Source organism: Acipenser ruthenus, chromosome 14 (genome assembly GCF_902713425.1).
Source record: "Acipenser ruthenus chromosome 14, fAciRut3.2 maternal haplotype, whole genome shotgun sequence".
NCBI classification, from domain to species: Eukaryota; Metazoa; Chordata; class Actinopteri; order Acipenseriformes; family Acipenseridae; genus Acipenser; species Acipenser ruthenus.
In genome coordinates, this window is record NC_081202.1 from 18,150,926 (window position 1) to 18,165,309 (window position 14,384).

At 37.5% G+C, this 14,384-nt stretch overlaps 1 protein-coding gene across 3 annotated transcripts; it reads left to right on the plus strand.

Annotated features, from left to right (window-relative positions):
• The first annotated feature begins 4 nt into the window (after positions 1–4).
• On the plus strand, positions 5–13,551 carry LOC117419503 (ubiquitin carboxyl-terminal hydrolase 44-like). 3 transcript variants are annotated; one of them, XM_034926209.2, is made up of 6 exons: positions 5–112; positions 3,634–5,134; positions 8,742–8,940; positions 9,736–9,844; positions 10,296–10,501; positions 11,115–13,551. In XM_034926209.2, the coding sequence occupies exons 2-6, from the start codon at positions 3,695–3,697 to the stop codon at positions 11,237–11,239; spliced, it is 2,079 nt and encodes a 692-aa protein (XP_034782100.1). In that variant the 5' UTR covers positions 5–112; positions 3,634–3,694; the 3' UTR covers positions 11,240–13,551. The 3 variants fall into 3 exon arrangements, with proteins under 3 accessions (XP_034782100.1, XP_058841994.1, XP_058841995.1); XM_058986011.1 differs by having other exon boundaries at positions 8–94; XM_058986012.1 differs by lacking the exon at positions 5–112 and adding an exon at positions 337–859.
• Positions 13,552–14,384: the final 833 nt, after the last annotated feature.

The following is a 14,384-nucleotide window of genomic DNA, read 5'->3' on the forward strand; positions in this document are numbered from 1 at the left end:
AGACCAATGACGAACAGACATCTCGCGTGACGTCATGGGAGAACGCTGAGTGCTCCACGCGACAGTCAATGTGAGCAGACAAGATGGCGACGAAGTGAGTGCCGTATTGTAGGTACGTTAGCGTTGTATATTCATTAAAATACAGAACACATAAAACAAATAAACAGAGTACCACACTGAACGACTTAAACCCGTGTAACCAATCAAGGGTTCTCTATAGTGTGACAAAACGTTCATTTAGCTTTAACCCTTGTGAGGAGACACGCTGCGAGTCAGTGGGGTTTATAATCTCCACCACAGCATCTCCAGACTGGTAGAGAAACCGGAGGATTGTTGTGTTATTGTTGCCGTTCGATATTATTATGCAGTGTCTGTAGAGTAAATATAGCGTATAACTCATAAATATACTGATCTTGTAAAGGAGCAAAACTTCGCTCTGTGGGTTTTCATATCCTGGTATCCTCCTGACCTGATCGCTTTAGCAAAAAGTAATAAACACTGTAAAGAAGCCAGTGGGAAGTTATAGCTCACGGGGTCAGTTCATGTGTCCATTGCGGCAGTACAGAAGTCCAGTTTTAACTTGAGTAATATCAGTTGTTTACTATTGCGTTGTGTCTAGTTAAAACAGCGTGCAGCTTTGTCTAAGTATTATGGGTATTATATACAAATTATGGTTGATTAAATTACTGGGGAATTAAATTTGTTCGCTATTTATACAACTTTTAAACATTAAATGATAAGCTGTAGCATTTCCTTTTCTCTGTATGCAGTTAAGTGTTTTGGGAGTTCTGTTGAGTTAGGGCATCTTGTTCTCAGTACGCAGTTGTAGTGTCTGGTCTGATTAATGCACTGTGTTAAGGTAAGCCTGTCACCTCTGTGCTAATATGTTTAATTAAACGCTGTTTTTATTTTATGCAGTATTTAACTCTACATGTGGTGGGTGGAAGTAGTTCCTAATTAGAATGTTTGTATTTATTACTTGAAAAATAATAATAAATAGGCTACTTTGTACAGTAACAAACCTTTCTGTGAGCCACAACTGGCACACAAACACGTTTAATTCATAATGAACAAAGTTTTAAAAAATCAGTGACTTCGTGAAAAACAGTTTGTTGCTGTAATTTTATTATATTAACTTTTTAGCACCTTTTTCCTTCTTTTCACTTTGGAAATGCAGTCTGAAATCATGCTTTTCACTGCACTGGCAAAATGTCTGCACATATACTGTAATGAGATGAAGATTACACTATAAAAATGCTTTAGAAGGAAACATGTTTTAAAGAAACAGTTCCTTGGGTTAGATCCAAAGTTCAGTTGAGACTTTAGGCTTCATGCTTCTGTTGTCCATGCTCTGAAGCCATTCATCACTGCTTTTTTGTCATAGAATTTGTGTGTGGCAGCAGCATCAACAAACAAAAGCCATTCGTTCATTCTTTTTCGTACAGCCCCTTGAGACAAATCCATGATCCCCCACAATTGTTAACAAAGCTTTAGGCTTCAATGATTAGCTTCATTGTGCAAAACAAGGTGGTCTGTTCAACCCAGCTGAAAATGTGTATCATTTATTTACCAAATTCTGCCGAGTCAATGCCCAGGTGGCGTAAAGTGTGGTGGTGGGAGGGATGTTGATTCAGGCAGGGGTGAGATTACAGGCATTATTGCAGCGGGAGTATTTTTTACATTGGGTAGATGGATTATGTTTACAATTAGGCATGCTTAAAATTCAAAGGTTGAGCACAGCACACAGTCACGGTAAAGAATCAAGAAGTGCGGTTAACATACAGGGTGTTTTATTTAAAAATTTACCCAATAATAAATTAGCAAAATGAAATTAGAAACTTAGAAGACCCTGAATGACCCTGACTTTGTAAGCCTTTAGTTAAGTTAAGCTGTTTTGTGGCTTGATAACATGATGTAAGAGGCACATTACATTGTGCAGAGAACTGGCTCAGTGACATGTGGACTATGCAATAGTCTTTGTTGAATTTCTTCCACTTTTTTCTCAGTTAACACGGTTTTCGTGCTTGCCTTTTTTAGGTTTTGGACAGAACCAGTCTCCCTCCATTTCTGCACTTACTTATGAATGGGGACTTTGATGGTGGCTCCCAATATTCCTCAATAGGATATTTTTCTTTAAATAAAATTGCACATTTTGTATGATTTTGTTTCAGTATATGTTTCAACCAAAAAAAAAAAAACATTGCTTGGTATTTAACACCATACTTATTCACTTAGCAGTAAAAAAAATGATAAAACTGTACTCACTCTGTTATAGCTCACACTCAACTGATGTGCTTTTACAGCTCCTGTATGGCAGTCAAGATCAGAACTGTCACATGACTATATTGTTAGATTTCCCTCTGTACATATACATCTTGAAAAGGAAATCTAATATTCTAATTTCATTATTTGAATTTTAATAAAACTCCACTGTTTTGTCATTTGAAATCTTTTCACAAAACAAACATTAAACTTTAAAGCTGCATGCGGTGTCCAGTGCAAAACTACATGATGAAAAACCACATTTGTAGGTGAAAAACTTTCAAATAAAAGTTGCTACATTTAAAAAATCTATAAACACGTGAAATTTCCGGTCCACTAAAATAACGGGCTTGACATCATTTCTGCAAGTAAGAAATTGCAGTGTCCAGTGGGAAAACACAACACAAAATAATAAATTAACATCCAAAGTGGCACTATAGCAAAATGTTCAATAATGGTGCCTGAGTTACAACAACTTGCAGTGTCTTAAAAAAAAAATCCAAAATGTGGATTGTAGCATAACAGGAAAGCGTAATCAATCAGACTGCGGAGTCTGTATCATCTGATCTGAAACCGCCGAACTCCACGTCTTCGTTATCTGAACCGAAGATAACCCTATCCCTATCCCTGAATCATTCAATGCACAGAGCAACTACTTCTAGGCTTGCATCAAAACCTTGTGGACGATAATAATTACAACAAATAATGTATGGGGTGTGCAAACACCCCAGGTGTTCTTTTGAAGGTTAAATTGCTAAGAGCAAAATATTATCAGATGAAGTCACTGATTCTCACTCTGAAAATTGTTTATGAATTTAAGAACAAAAAAATCTGCCCATGTGTGTAACTATAGTACACATTAACTAGAAACTTAACTAGGAGGCCGTGTGGTCCAGTGGTTAAAGAAAAGGGCTTGTAACCAGGAGGTCCCCGGTTCAAATCCCACCTCAGCCACTGACTCATTGTGTGACCCTAAGCAAGTCACTTAACCTCCTTGTGCTCCGTCTTTCGGGTGAGACGTAGTTGTAAGTGACTCTGCAGCTGATGCATAGTTCACACACCCTAGTCTCTGTAAGTCGCCTTGGATAAAGGCGTCTGCTAAATAAACAAATAATAATAATAGAAACACAACTGTAAGCATGTTACAGTATAAAAACTCTTCTGGAAATACAGCCACATAAATTGGACATATTACTGTGAAGTAGTGAATTCCTGCTATAAATCATAGTGGTGCCCCTATGTGAAACACAATTGTTTTTGTAAAAATTAAAGCTTAAATTAATTTATAAAACGGACTGGAGAAAGAGGCATGCATACAGAATAAATAGAAAGGAAAAAGTGAAAAAATAATATGTATTTTCTCTCATTTAGGTTACGATGCATCAGGGTGAGCTGCAACTCGCCTTATTGAGAGCAGAGATCTGAAACAGATATGGATAAATGTAAACATGTTGGACGGCTACGACTTGCCCAGGACCACTCGATTCTGAACCCGCAGAAGTGGCACTGTGTGGACTGTAACACCACAGAGTCGGTGTGGGCCTGCCTCAGCTGCTCGCACGTGGCCTGCGGACGCTACATTGAGGAACACGCGATCAAGCACTTTCAGGAAAAGAAGCACCCCGTGGCTCTAGAGGTGAATGAGCTGTACGTTTTCTGCTACTTGTGCGATGACTATGTGCTGAATGACAATGCCACAGGGGACCTCAAGTTGCTACGCAGCACGCTAAGTGCCATCAAGAGCCAGAACTATGAGTGCACCACTCGCAGTGGCCGAACTCTGCGCTCCATGGCCAGCGAAGACATCTCTGCAGGCAGTGTGCAGGAGCTGCTGTGGGATGAGGACCGCATGTTCACAGCGCTCTGGCACCGGCGACGCTCCCTAATGGGGCGTGTCTTCCGTTCTTGGTTCGAGCTGACGGCAGGAGGCAAGCAGCGGACAGAGGAGGAGAGGCTGAGGGAAGAGGCAGAGATAAGGAGGACAAAGACCCGGGAGAGGAGGCAGGAGCTGAAGCGTCGGCTGAAGGAGGAACTGGAAAGCACCCCTCTGAGGAAAAGCTACCGCCTGCAGGAGCAGAACCAAACAAGCACCCCCACAACGAAGGTGCGGGCAGTTTTGCCCAAGACAGTTAGCAGGATACCATTGCCACCACAGCAACAAGCAGCAAGAAGAAAAGTAGCAGCGGCAATTCATAAGCAAAGGAAGATATGCACAGGGGAAAAAAAAACAGCCACATCCACCTCGCTCAAAGCAGGCAAGTTAAAGTCTGGAGACTCTCCCATCAAACGGAGGCCCACAGTAACCCCTGGGGTGACAGGCCTGCGCAATTTGGGCAACACCTGCTATATGAACTCTATCCTGCAAGTGTTGAGCCACCTACACATCTTCCGTGAGTGCTTCCTGCAGCTTGACCTCAACCAGGCCCTGGAGCTGCTCGCCAGCGCCGCCAATGGCAGTGCTCACAAACCCTCATCCCCCATCTTAAAGAGGAGGAACTTATCAGCAGGCCTGAGCGGAGGAGCCTCACGTACGAGGAGCATGGAGCTTATCCAGCCCAAGGAGCCCAGCTCCAAACACATTTCCCTGTGCCACGAGCTGCACACTCTTTTCCAGGTGATGTGGTCGGGGAAGTGGGCCCTGGTGTCCCCCTTTGCCATGCTCCACTCGGTGTGGAGGCTTATCCCAGCCTTTAGGGGCTATGCCCAACAGGATGCTCAGGAGTTCCTCTGTGAGCTCTTGGATAAAGTGCAGCGGGAACTGGAGACCACGGGCACTGTACAGCCTGCCCACATGCCTGCCTCCCAGAGGAAGCTTATCAAACAGGTCCTGAATGTAATCAACACCATATTTCACGGGCAGCTTCTCAGTCAGGTAGGTTCTTAAAATTGAAATATTTCTTAACGATACCTGGTGCATAAACATATATATATATATATATCACAATATAAACATTTTTTTAAATAAAAATTATTGACAGCTCAGTACAGGTAACTTTTTTTCTCTGACAACATCAAATTAATCTTTGGAATCTATACACATATTGATAAACCCTTTTCTTATTGCTTACAAATAAATTATTCTTATAATTTTGTATTTGATCACATTGGCCTTTTCAGTATTCAATAATGATTGTCATTACTGTTATATTTGGCAACAAGCGCATATTTTTTGTTTTATGAGTTGAATACTGGAGATGGATAAGATGATGGCCAAAAAGTAGTGATATTATTGTTCTTTTAAACAAGCCATGACCAGGTAGGTGGCTTTAACGTGCCTGAGTAATATGTGTGTAACCTTCGGTGCGCTGGCGACCCAAAATGAATGAGGCTGAGTTTTAAGAGTTAAGGCGAAAGTCACTGCTTGCAAAACAACACCTAGATGTACTTAATATAGTATTTTTTTTTTACAACTGTTTACTTACTGCAGTGTACTGAGTTTCTGTAATCCTTAAAGATAGCGGCTGAGAATCACGTACGAGAGAATAAAGTCTCACAGGACACTTAAAATATCCAGCCCTACTTTTATTTATTTATTTATTTTAACCAGAACTACTCAGAATGCGGCTCATAGTGCTTTCGTCACTGACACCCACTTCCTTAGAGATTGTTGTAGCGTTTCAGGCATTCTAAATTGGGTGAAAAATACAGTAGCTTGCAGTCTTAAAATATCTCTGCGGGATTTTCCCGCACTGAAAGTTGCAGACATGCGGGAGCAACTTGGAAAATGTGTGATTCCAGCAATCCCGCGCTGAAATTCAAACCCTGAGAACACATGTTAAACTTGCACTAACAAATCTTATCAGGGCAGAACGATTTGCCTCATGTAAGTGCATTGTAACACTTCTTCACTCTCCCCCCAGCTCACACTTTGAAAAAATAATTGAAATAAATAAAGCAGAAATTACAGGAGAGTAGGTGGTCCAAAACCTGCATTGAAACAGATACATTTGTAACCCCCTGTTTGCTAGAGAAGTAGAACCATTGGAGCTGATTTGTATATCCCAGCCCTCACCTCTTTATGGGCTTTATCTTGGTTTTAGCCCCTATGGGAGGTATTCATTCAGCTTACAGGATGCTGCAGTTTAATTGAGCGAAACCCAGCCTGAATCTGCTGAACCACAGATTAACATGGAGACATTCAGTACCTAGCTAACAAGGGAGTGCGGGAGAGCATAGCATAGCAGTAGCCTAAATTATTTTTGTTTTTAAGGTTACTAAAGTATTGCATTAATTTAATAAAGTACTTGACAGCAGCAAAAAACTAAGGCTACAACTACAACCAGTTGTATATACTCTTTCTATGTGAAAAGTTTCCTTTTTTGTGTTGTACACATTTTTTTCATTAAAGTTTAGAAAGGATTGAATAAACGTCTGTTCTCTGTGGTTATTATGTTGTACTGGAAACATCTGCAATTTATAAGCTTTTATTTTTATGTGAGGGCTCTGTGCCCATTTGGGAAATATAACCCAAGGGCTTGCCACAGTATTTTCCCAAATTATCTTCCTAATACGATTTTTGCAATGGGATTATTTTTAGTGCTGCAGACCTTAAATGTGCTAAATTTAAGGATTTAAATGAATACGTTAGCAAAACAGCAGTCAACAGTAAAATAACAGATTTTTCATAAACCCTATTTGTGTACTTTCTGGTACATTTAAATGTGTACTGTGTGAAGTAGTGATACAAATACAACAATAATAATACGCCTGTAGTCCAAGACTTCATTTTTTAAATTTTTTTATGTATGTTACTTTTTTTCTTGGGTGAATGTAGATCCAAATTGAAAATATTTGTAGATAATTTATTTATTTGTATCCATTTTTGGGGGGATCAATTTTACCCTTGTTTTTCTACACAATTTGAAATGTCCAATTATTATGCATTTTACTAGGTGAGGCACTGGGGACCCCCGGTTGATTTATACATTTTTTGTTCTACTAAAAAACTGAGACTTTTTTGTAACATTGCAACAAACTTCTCGACAAATCAATATCACTAGTGTTTAATTATACTGATTCGCAATAAGCAGTATTTTAAGGTAGGGGTGGGAACATCGGTCTGCCGGTTCAGGGCTACCAGTTTTGCCCTTTTTGATTAGTTGTCAGTGATATACAACCCCTTACTGTAGCTCCATTGTTCTGCACCAGTCCAAGCAAGGCCTCTCCTCTACTCTGGTTTTTAGGCACAACAAAGCTGGTGACCCAACACAGACAGGAAAGGATGACGTTATTTTGGTTTTATTGTTTACAAAAAAAATAAAACCTACCTGCTGAATTATATCAACAGGTGTCTGTGACATGTAATCAGTAGACAGTTAAACCCAAATCCTGTAGGCCAGAAAAAAATACAGTACATTATTAATATATATATATTTTTTATTTCTGGCCTTTACGCTGTTATGTCAGAATGGTGAGCTTCTACTGTATTTTACACTTTAATACTGTGCATAAGATTACCTAAGGGGAAACTGGGTTTCAGTTACAATATTATTTTTTATTATTGAGGAATTGCCTAATACTTTTATTGCAACAATCTACAATATACTCAAGGGCTTCTTGGTCTTTGCCGCTCTATTGGTACCAACAGTACAAACCACACAGCATGAAACTGGGTTTAACAAAACAGCAGATGTATAATAGAAGGGACAAGGGACTTTGAATGTGATAAGTAATGAGAAATGAAGCCTAACTGGATTTCCTGTTACTCTGGTTTGCAACGCCAGTATATATGAGCTTGTTTCCAGATCCAGTTACACAATGTTTACTTACAAGTGAATACAAAGCAGATTCCTGCCATAAAAGAAAGTACTTTTATAGAGCAGTTTGCATGTCAGTTTGATTTATTGATGGTTTACAGAAGCATTTGCTGCTTTGACACCGCAAAGCAATTATTTACATAAACAGTTCAATAGTTGTCACTACTTATTGATCCACAAAAATGTAATTGATTTTGAAGCTACCTTACAGGGTACTATTTCTCCAGAGTAAATGGAAATGTGTGTTGTTTTTTTCAAGGAAATATGCCACTCCAAATTGTTTTATAGAAATAAGTGCTGATGTCTTTTCACTAGTTATGTTATTAGATTCTAACATTATGCAGCAGATCAATGCAGTAGGGATAAAAATGGCATGATACACCACATAGTTTCACAAAAAGAAAACAAGTGTTTCTGACCAGTTCTGGTGCACATTGGGTGGCTTTTAAGGAAATGTAGTTATATGGGTCAACTAATATCAGAACTACTGCAATACAGAATAAATTAAAAAAGAGGGCTGGTATTTATATTGGTTGCTGTTTGTATATTAAAATACAGGTTGTCTGTGTAACAACGATCAAAGGAAACCACTCATCTGTCAATCCGGGATTAAACAGTAGAGACTAAAATAATACTGGTAACTCTTCTGTAGGGTATTCTGAGGTAAAGTGAATGTCAACCATTTAGGAAATGCACTAAGTGTAACCTGTTCTCCTTTGACAGGTTACCTGCCTTGCCTGTGACAATAAATCCAATACCGTAGAGCCATTCTGGGACTTGTCACTGGAATTCCCTGAAAGGTACCACTGCTACGGAAAAGAAACTGCCTCGCAGTATCCCTGCCTGCTGACAGAAATGTTAGCAAAGTTCACAGAGACAGAAGCCTTGGAAGGGAAGATATATGCATGTGATCAGTGCAACAGTGAGTAAAGGCAGTATGTATGCAATATCAAATATGCCCACTGGGCACAGATTCAAAGTTACCGGTTTGTGAATCTAGAGTAACAGTTCTAGATTTATTGCTCCAGCCCAGTAGCTAATGTATATTCTGATGATGAATACATAATGTAAATAATATGCACACAAAAACATTTTTCATAATTTTACAGGGAATGTATTAATACCCCCCTCCAACTCCCACCATCTAATAAATCCCCATTTGTGTGTGTCTGTTACAAAGGGAGGAAGGCACACAATTTAAGTAGTATTTATCTACTCAAAACAGACTTTAAATAACCTGAGTTAAATCTTTGTGAAGCTTTTGTTTCCACATAGTTTAATTTGGTATTTACAAGATATTTCGATTAAACTTGTTCTGTAGTGTAATAGCAACAGAACCTTATGCGTCTTTCAGTTCAGATTGTTTTACTGCCATTATTTCTTTCAGATTACATATTGTTCTAAATCTTTACTCACACAGCACTGTCTGATAAATAATGTGGACTTTGACTAACAGTATGTGGGTCTGTTTTCCCCTCATTATCATGCAGATCCAATTTTTCTTTTTTTCTTTTTTTTTTTTTTAATAAACATAGTTTAATAGACCGGCTTTAGGAAGATTGTATACCTGAAGAAAATACTACACCTTTTAATTATATTCACATCAATATATTGTCAAGAACAGGACACTGAGTTAATCATTAACAGTAAGACATGTTTACAGTTATCATGTGGTAAGACATAGTAACTTTCCTTTTTCTCCCCGCATGTTTTTAAGGTAAGCGTAGGAGATTTTCTTCTAAACCAGTCATCCTGACAGAAGCTCAGAAACAGCTCGTGGTCCACAAACTGCCTCAGGTCTTGAGGCTGCACCTTAAACGTTTTAGGTAACACCAGCTAAGGTCTCTGGTTATTTGAAATGTTTGCAATGATGATTAAGTAGAGGTTTTAAATCTAGTGGTGGTATATGGTCGCTTTTTGTGTTTCTCACATTAAACATGCCATATGGGAAAACAATGATGCAATAACAAAATATTGAAGCCCATATATGCATTTTTATTTTTACTGTGTTGCTGTGTTTCCCATGGTTTGTCCTGTGCCAGTATGAAAATAGGTGTCTTGCAAGGATATCTCCTGAGTGACTATGCCAGGCCTCTACAGTAGTCAGCCAAGACGTTGTAATAATACTTGAAATCATCTTTGAGAAAATCATTAGAAAATTGCTTTATTCATTGTTTTGATTTTAGCTTTGTACAGTGTTAGTTGTGGTGATGAATACTTGTAGTGGTCTCAGTGAGTGCTTTAAAGTTCACCCTATTCACAATCTATGTCATTTAGGTGGTCAGGTCGCAATCATCGTGAGAAAATTGGAGTCCATGTCGGCTTTGATCAGATACTGAACATGGAGCCCTACTGCTGTAGGGATTCCACAGGGACCCTTAGGCCAGACTGTTTTGTATATGACTTGTCTGCTGTGGTGATGCATCATGGAAAGGGATTTGGCTCAGGACACTACACTTCGTATTGCTATAATACAGAAGGAGGTAGGCAAGAATTATTACTGCTTGAACGGCAATCATTTGTTTGTTGTTTTTTCTTCTTTTAAAAGCATATAGATGAAGCAGGCAGAAATATATTTCCGCTGCAAAAAACAGGTGCTATTTTGTTTTCATAGCTTCATTGCCCTGCCAAATTGTAATTTGCTTTTAGTAGAAAACCATTACAGCACTAAACATTATCATAAAGTAAACGTGTATTCAATGAAATTACTTTTTTCTATTTAAATACCACTCTATCTCTTAACAGTTATAGACTTTTGCATGCATCACATAATGTATCTCAAACTGTCTCAGGGCTGTGCCTTGAATATTTGAATATCCTTATGAATCCTGTGTAAATAGGGATTGTATATACCTGGAATTAAAACAAACAGACTGCTTGCCTGCATTTTAATCTATTAAACAAATTGAGATACAGACTAGAGGTAAAAAAAAAAAGTGGTTTATAGACATGGATATCCTGTACCAATGTATTTAGGGAATTAAATGCTTTTTATTTATTTTTAATTTAGCCTGAATTATAGGTTTAATGGCTTTACAATAAATTGATTCGACCTGAGATTCAAAATCCTTTTTTTAAATTGTGCTTTTCCCGCAGGGTTCTGGGTGCATTGTAATGATTCCAAGTTAAACATCTGCACTGTGGAGGAAGTGTGTAAGGCACAGGCCTACATACTCTTTTATACCCAGCGTGTTTCTCAGGAGAAAGGACCATCTCTTTAAACAATGCCTCACTAGAGTAATCCTCCAGCAGCTGAACACCAGCATGGCATTGAAAAGGGTAACCCTTCACTTAAAAACATCAGCACATCCAAAGACATTGGGCTGTATTTTCCTCGGTGGGCAAACTGCCCACTCCATAGGAAATGGATAAGCTGGGCAGTTTGCACACAGGGAAAATCAGGCCCATTTAGTCTTTGTACACTGTTTAGACTTTTCTTTGTGAATATGAAGTATTGATACAAAGTATTGAATACAATACTAGTTTAAGGTTCCTCCTTTTGTGAATTAATGTACATTTTGTTTATAATGTTTTGTAATACAATGTTTGTAAACTGCATTTTGTTAAGAATAAGTGTATATACAGCTGTAATTGATTTAAATTGATCAAAATAACTGCATGTATGTAGCAACTGTTCAAGCATTTTAAACAAGTTGAACTGCCATGAGGAAATTCTGTAGTCTGTTTTGCTATGATCTTTCAGAAAGTATTCATTTTAAAATACTGTTCTGAGAATGAATACATATCTATATACTTGCTTTTCAACTGAACAATCTCAGTTACTGTGGACTTCCTGTAGAATGTTCCCAGAATATTTGTTAATATTAGTTAACAATCAGGTAAGATTTTTTTTTTCATTACAGGAATTTCCCCTACTGGGGGGGAGGTGGGGGGACACACGAATATGAATAATCTTTCATGACTTGTTCAGTACCCAGTCAAAATATAAGGAAGTCCTGCAACTAGTCCTGGGTTTCAAATTGCCTTTATAAAATGTGTTATAAAAATGATAATGTGCCAGCAGTCAGACTCATGCCAAACGCCTACATAGTTACCTGGGTGTTTTCTGTGTAATTAATACATTGAACACATACAAGTGAAAGTTATTACAGGCAGGATAACTCCTGTAGTTACTCTGTCCCTATGCTTTGGCTGTTTTCTCAGAACAGGTCTGAAATATTTTAAGTAATTTGATCCCTTTGTTGCTTAATGTCCAATATATTTGACATTAAGAAAATAGGCATTAAATGGGGATGGGAACATATCCTGGGCAGTAAAAGGTTATTCTAAAACCTGTGGTATACTTGAGCAGCTTTTCCCATGAAGCCGAAACTGGTTTTGCTGTAATGTACTACAGGAATACACAATGCAAAATATCTATATTTTCATATTGTGATATAAATGCTTTAGCATCACACGCTTCATAGGTGTAATCATTTTTGAATCACAAGGTATTCCCTTTATTAATTTTTTTTTAATTTTGGTAACCAAAGCTCTGGGTAATGCAACATAAAAACAGTTCTGAGAGGTAGTTAGTTTAGTAATGCAAGTGTCTTGATGTACATGTAGATTTGTAGATGTGAATTCTCGTTTGTTTTGCTGTCTTTGATATGCCTTCAGGGAAAGTGGTGTACTGATCTATTTAGGAGATTGCAGTGTACGAATGCACAGGGCTTGCCAGGTATTCAGATTGGTCTTTGACCCTCCAGGATTTATTTTTTGTTTTTATTCTCATCAAAAAAGTTTGTTAATTGCAAAACAGAGCCATTTTCGGAATGAAAGCTCTGAATCAAAATGTCTTCACTTATCCATTTTAAATGTATTATAGATAAGCGATTTTAATCTTTTTTTTTTTTTCTTCACTATATTGACCTGAAATCTGTATTGCAACCTTGCATTCAGCCTTGGTGCAGCCTTAACTAAAATTAGATAAAATGAGAACAGGCTATATAATTAATTCAAAACACTATGTCAGAATACTATTGAAAATATGACCATGTTTTGCAATTTTATAGGTTTCTAATTTGGAATACCAAAACATTTTAAAGGGAAGCCCAAATCTGAATGTTTAGCAAACCCCTATTGGAAACATTTAGCTCAGCTGAATTAACCAGTTTAACATTTTGGTTTATACTTTTCTACAGTCATATTTAAAATAGGCAAAATAGTCGAGCACAGCACTGTTGCAATGGGTGTTTTTTGTTTTGTTTTTAAGATATTTGTAAAAATTCAGTGTTCTGTAGTATATTGTCTTTTTTTTATTTTTTCTGATGTAAATCTTTGGAAGTAATACTATGCAAATTGTTACCTCAATTTTAGATAACTTTACCTCAATAAACTGAGAACGTTTTTACAAAAAATAACATAAAAAATAAAAACAAGTTCTTTGCATTCTGGCTCATTTTATTTTGCTTGATTTAATACCAGACATTTGTGTTCCATGGTTACTGTGTAGCCTTCTTGTGCCTAGGCAATTGTTCTAAAATACTTTTAAATGGGACCTACATGTAATATGCAGTTTATTTACATCACGTATACACTTGCTTAATATATATTAAAGGGACATGGTGAGAATTACAAAAAGGTTAGTATCTCATGCGCACAAGATACTATCTGGTGAGCACGAGTGTGCTTAATACTTGTAAGAGATTGTGGCCTCATTTGATTTTCTCTTGTAATTTCTCTGTCTTTGCAATATCATTGCAGTAGATGAGGCATCATTTTACGTTGCAGTTGCACCCACTTTCTGAAAACAAAAGCACGATCAGGCTCGTTCATCAGTGTGTCGGTCCCAATAATAACTCAAATCACTGAGACACACGTGACTCAATTTACTCCTTATCATGAAGACTTGCGAGTTTGTCTTCAGGAGCTATGAACTGTTTGATATAGCCTACTGTATAATGTAAAGGGCATACAGTTGTAGTCAAAAGTTGACATACCCCAATGGAAATTTATAATTTCTAGAAATTTCTCAAAAACAAATAATTACAGGAAAAAATCTTTGCTTTTGTGGATAAGGGAAAAAAAGTTACAAGAAATAAATACAACAATTCTTTGTTTCAGCATTTTTTTTTTTATTTTTTTTTTACAAAACTACAATAATGATCATTCAAAAGTATTCATACCCTTTGATGCTATGATAGTATTGTCTACAATGTGCTAGAAATGTCAATATGATTATGCAGAACCTAATTCTAGAAAAGTCTAGAAAATGCTGGCTTAGGATGATTGCTGTCATTACCAAGAAGTCAATATGGGAAAACGTAAAGAGCTATCTGAAGACCTTAGGCAGAAAATTATTTATTGTCATAAAGCTGGAGAAGGATACAAGAAGATTTCCAAGCATTTGAGTATTCCAATTTC

What these genes read in the sequence shown, in the direction of transcription:
- LOC117419503 (XM_034926209.2), top strand. Translation starts at nt 3,695, where the DNA reads ATGGATAAATGTAAACATGTTGGACGGCTACGACTTGCCCAGGACCAC. An exon ending in CTGCACCTTAAACGTTTTAG is followed by an intron (nt 9,845 to 10,295) that starts GTAACACCAGCT and finishes TATGTCATTTAG; the next exon opens with GTGGTCAGGTCGCAATCATC. An exon ending in TTGCTATAATACAGAAGGAG is followed by an intron (nt 10,502 to 11,114) that starts GTAGGCAAGAAT and finishes CTTTTCCCGCAG; the next exon opens with GGTTCTGGGTGCATTGTAAT.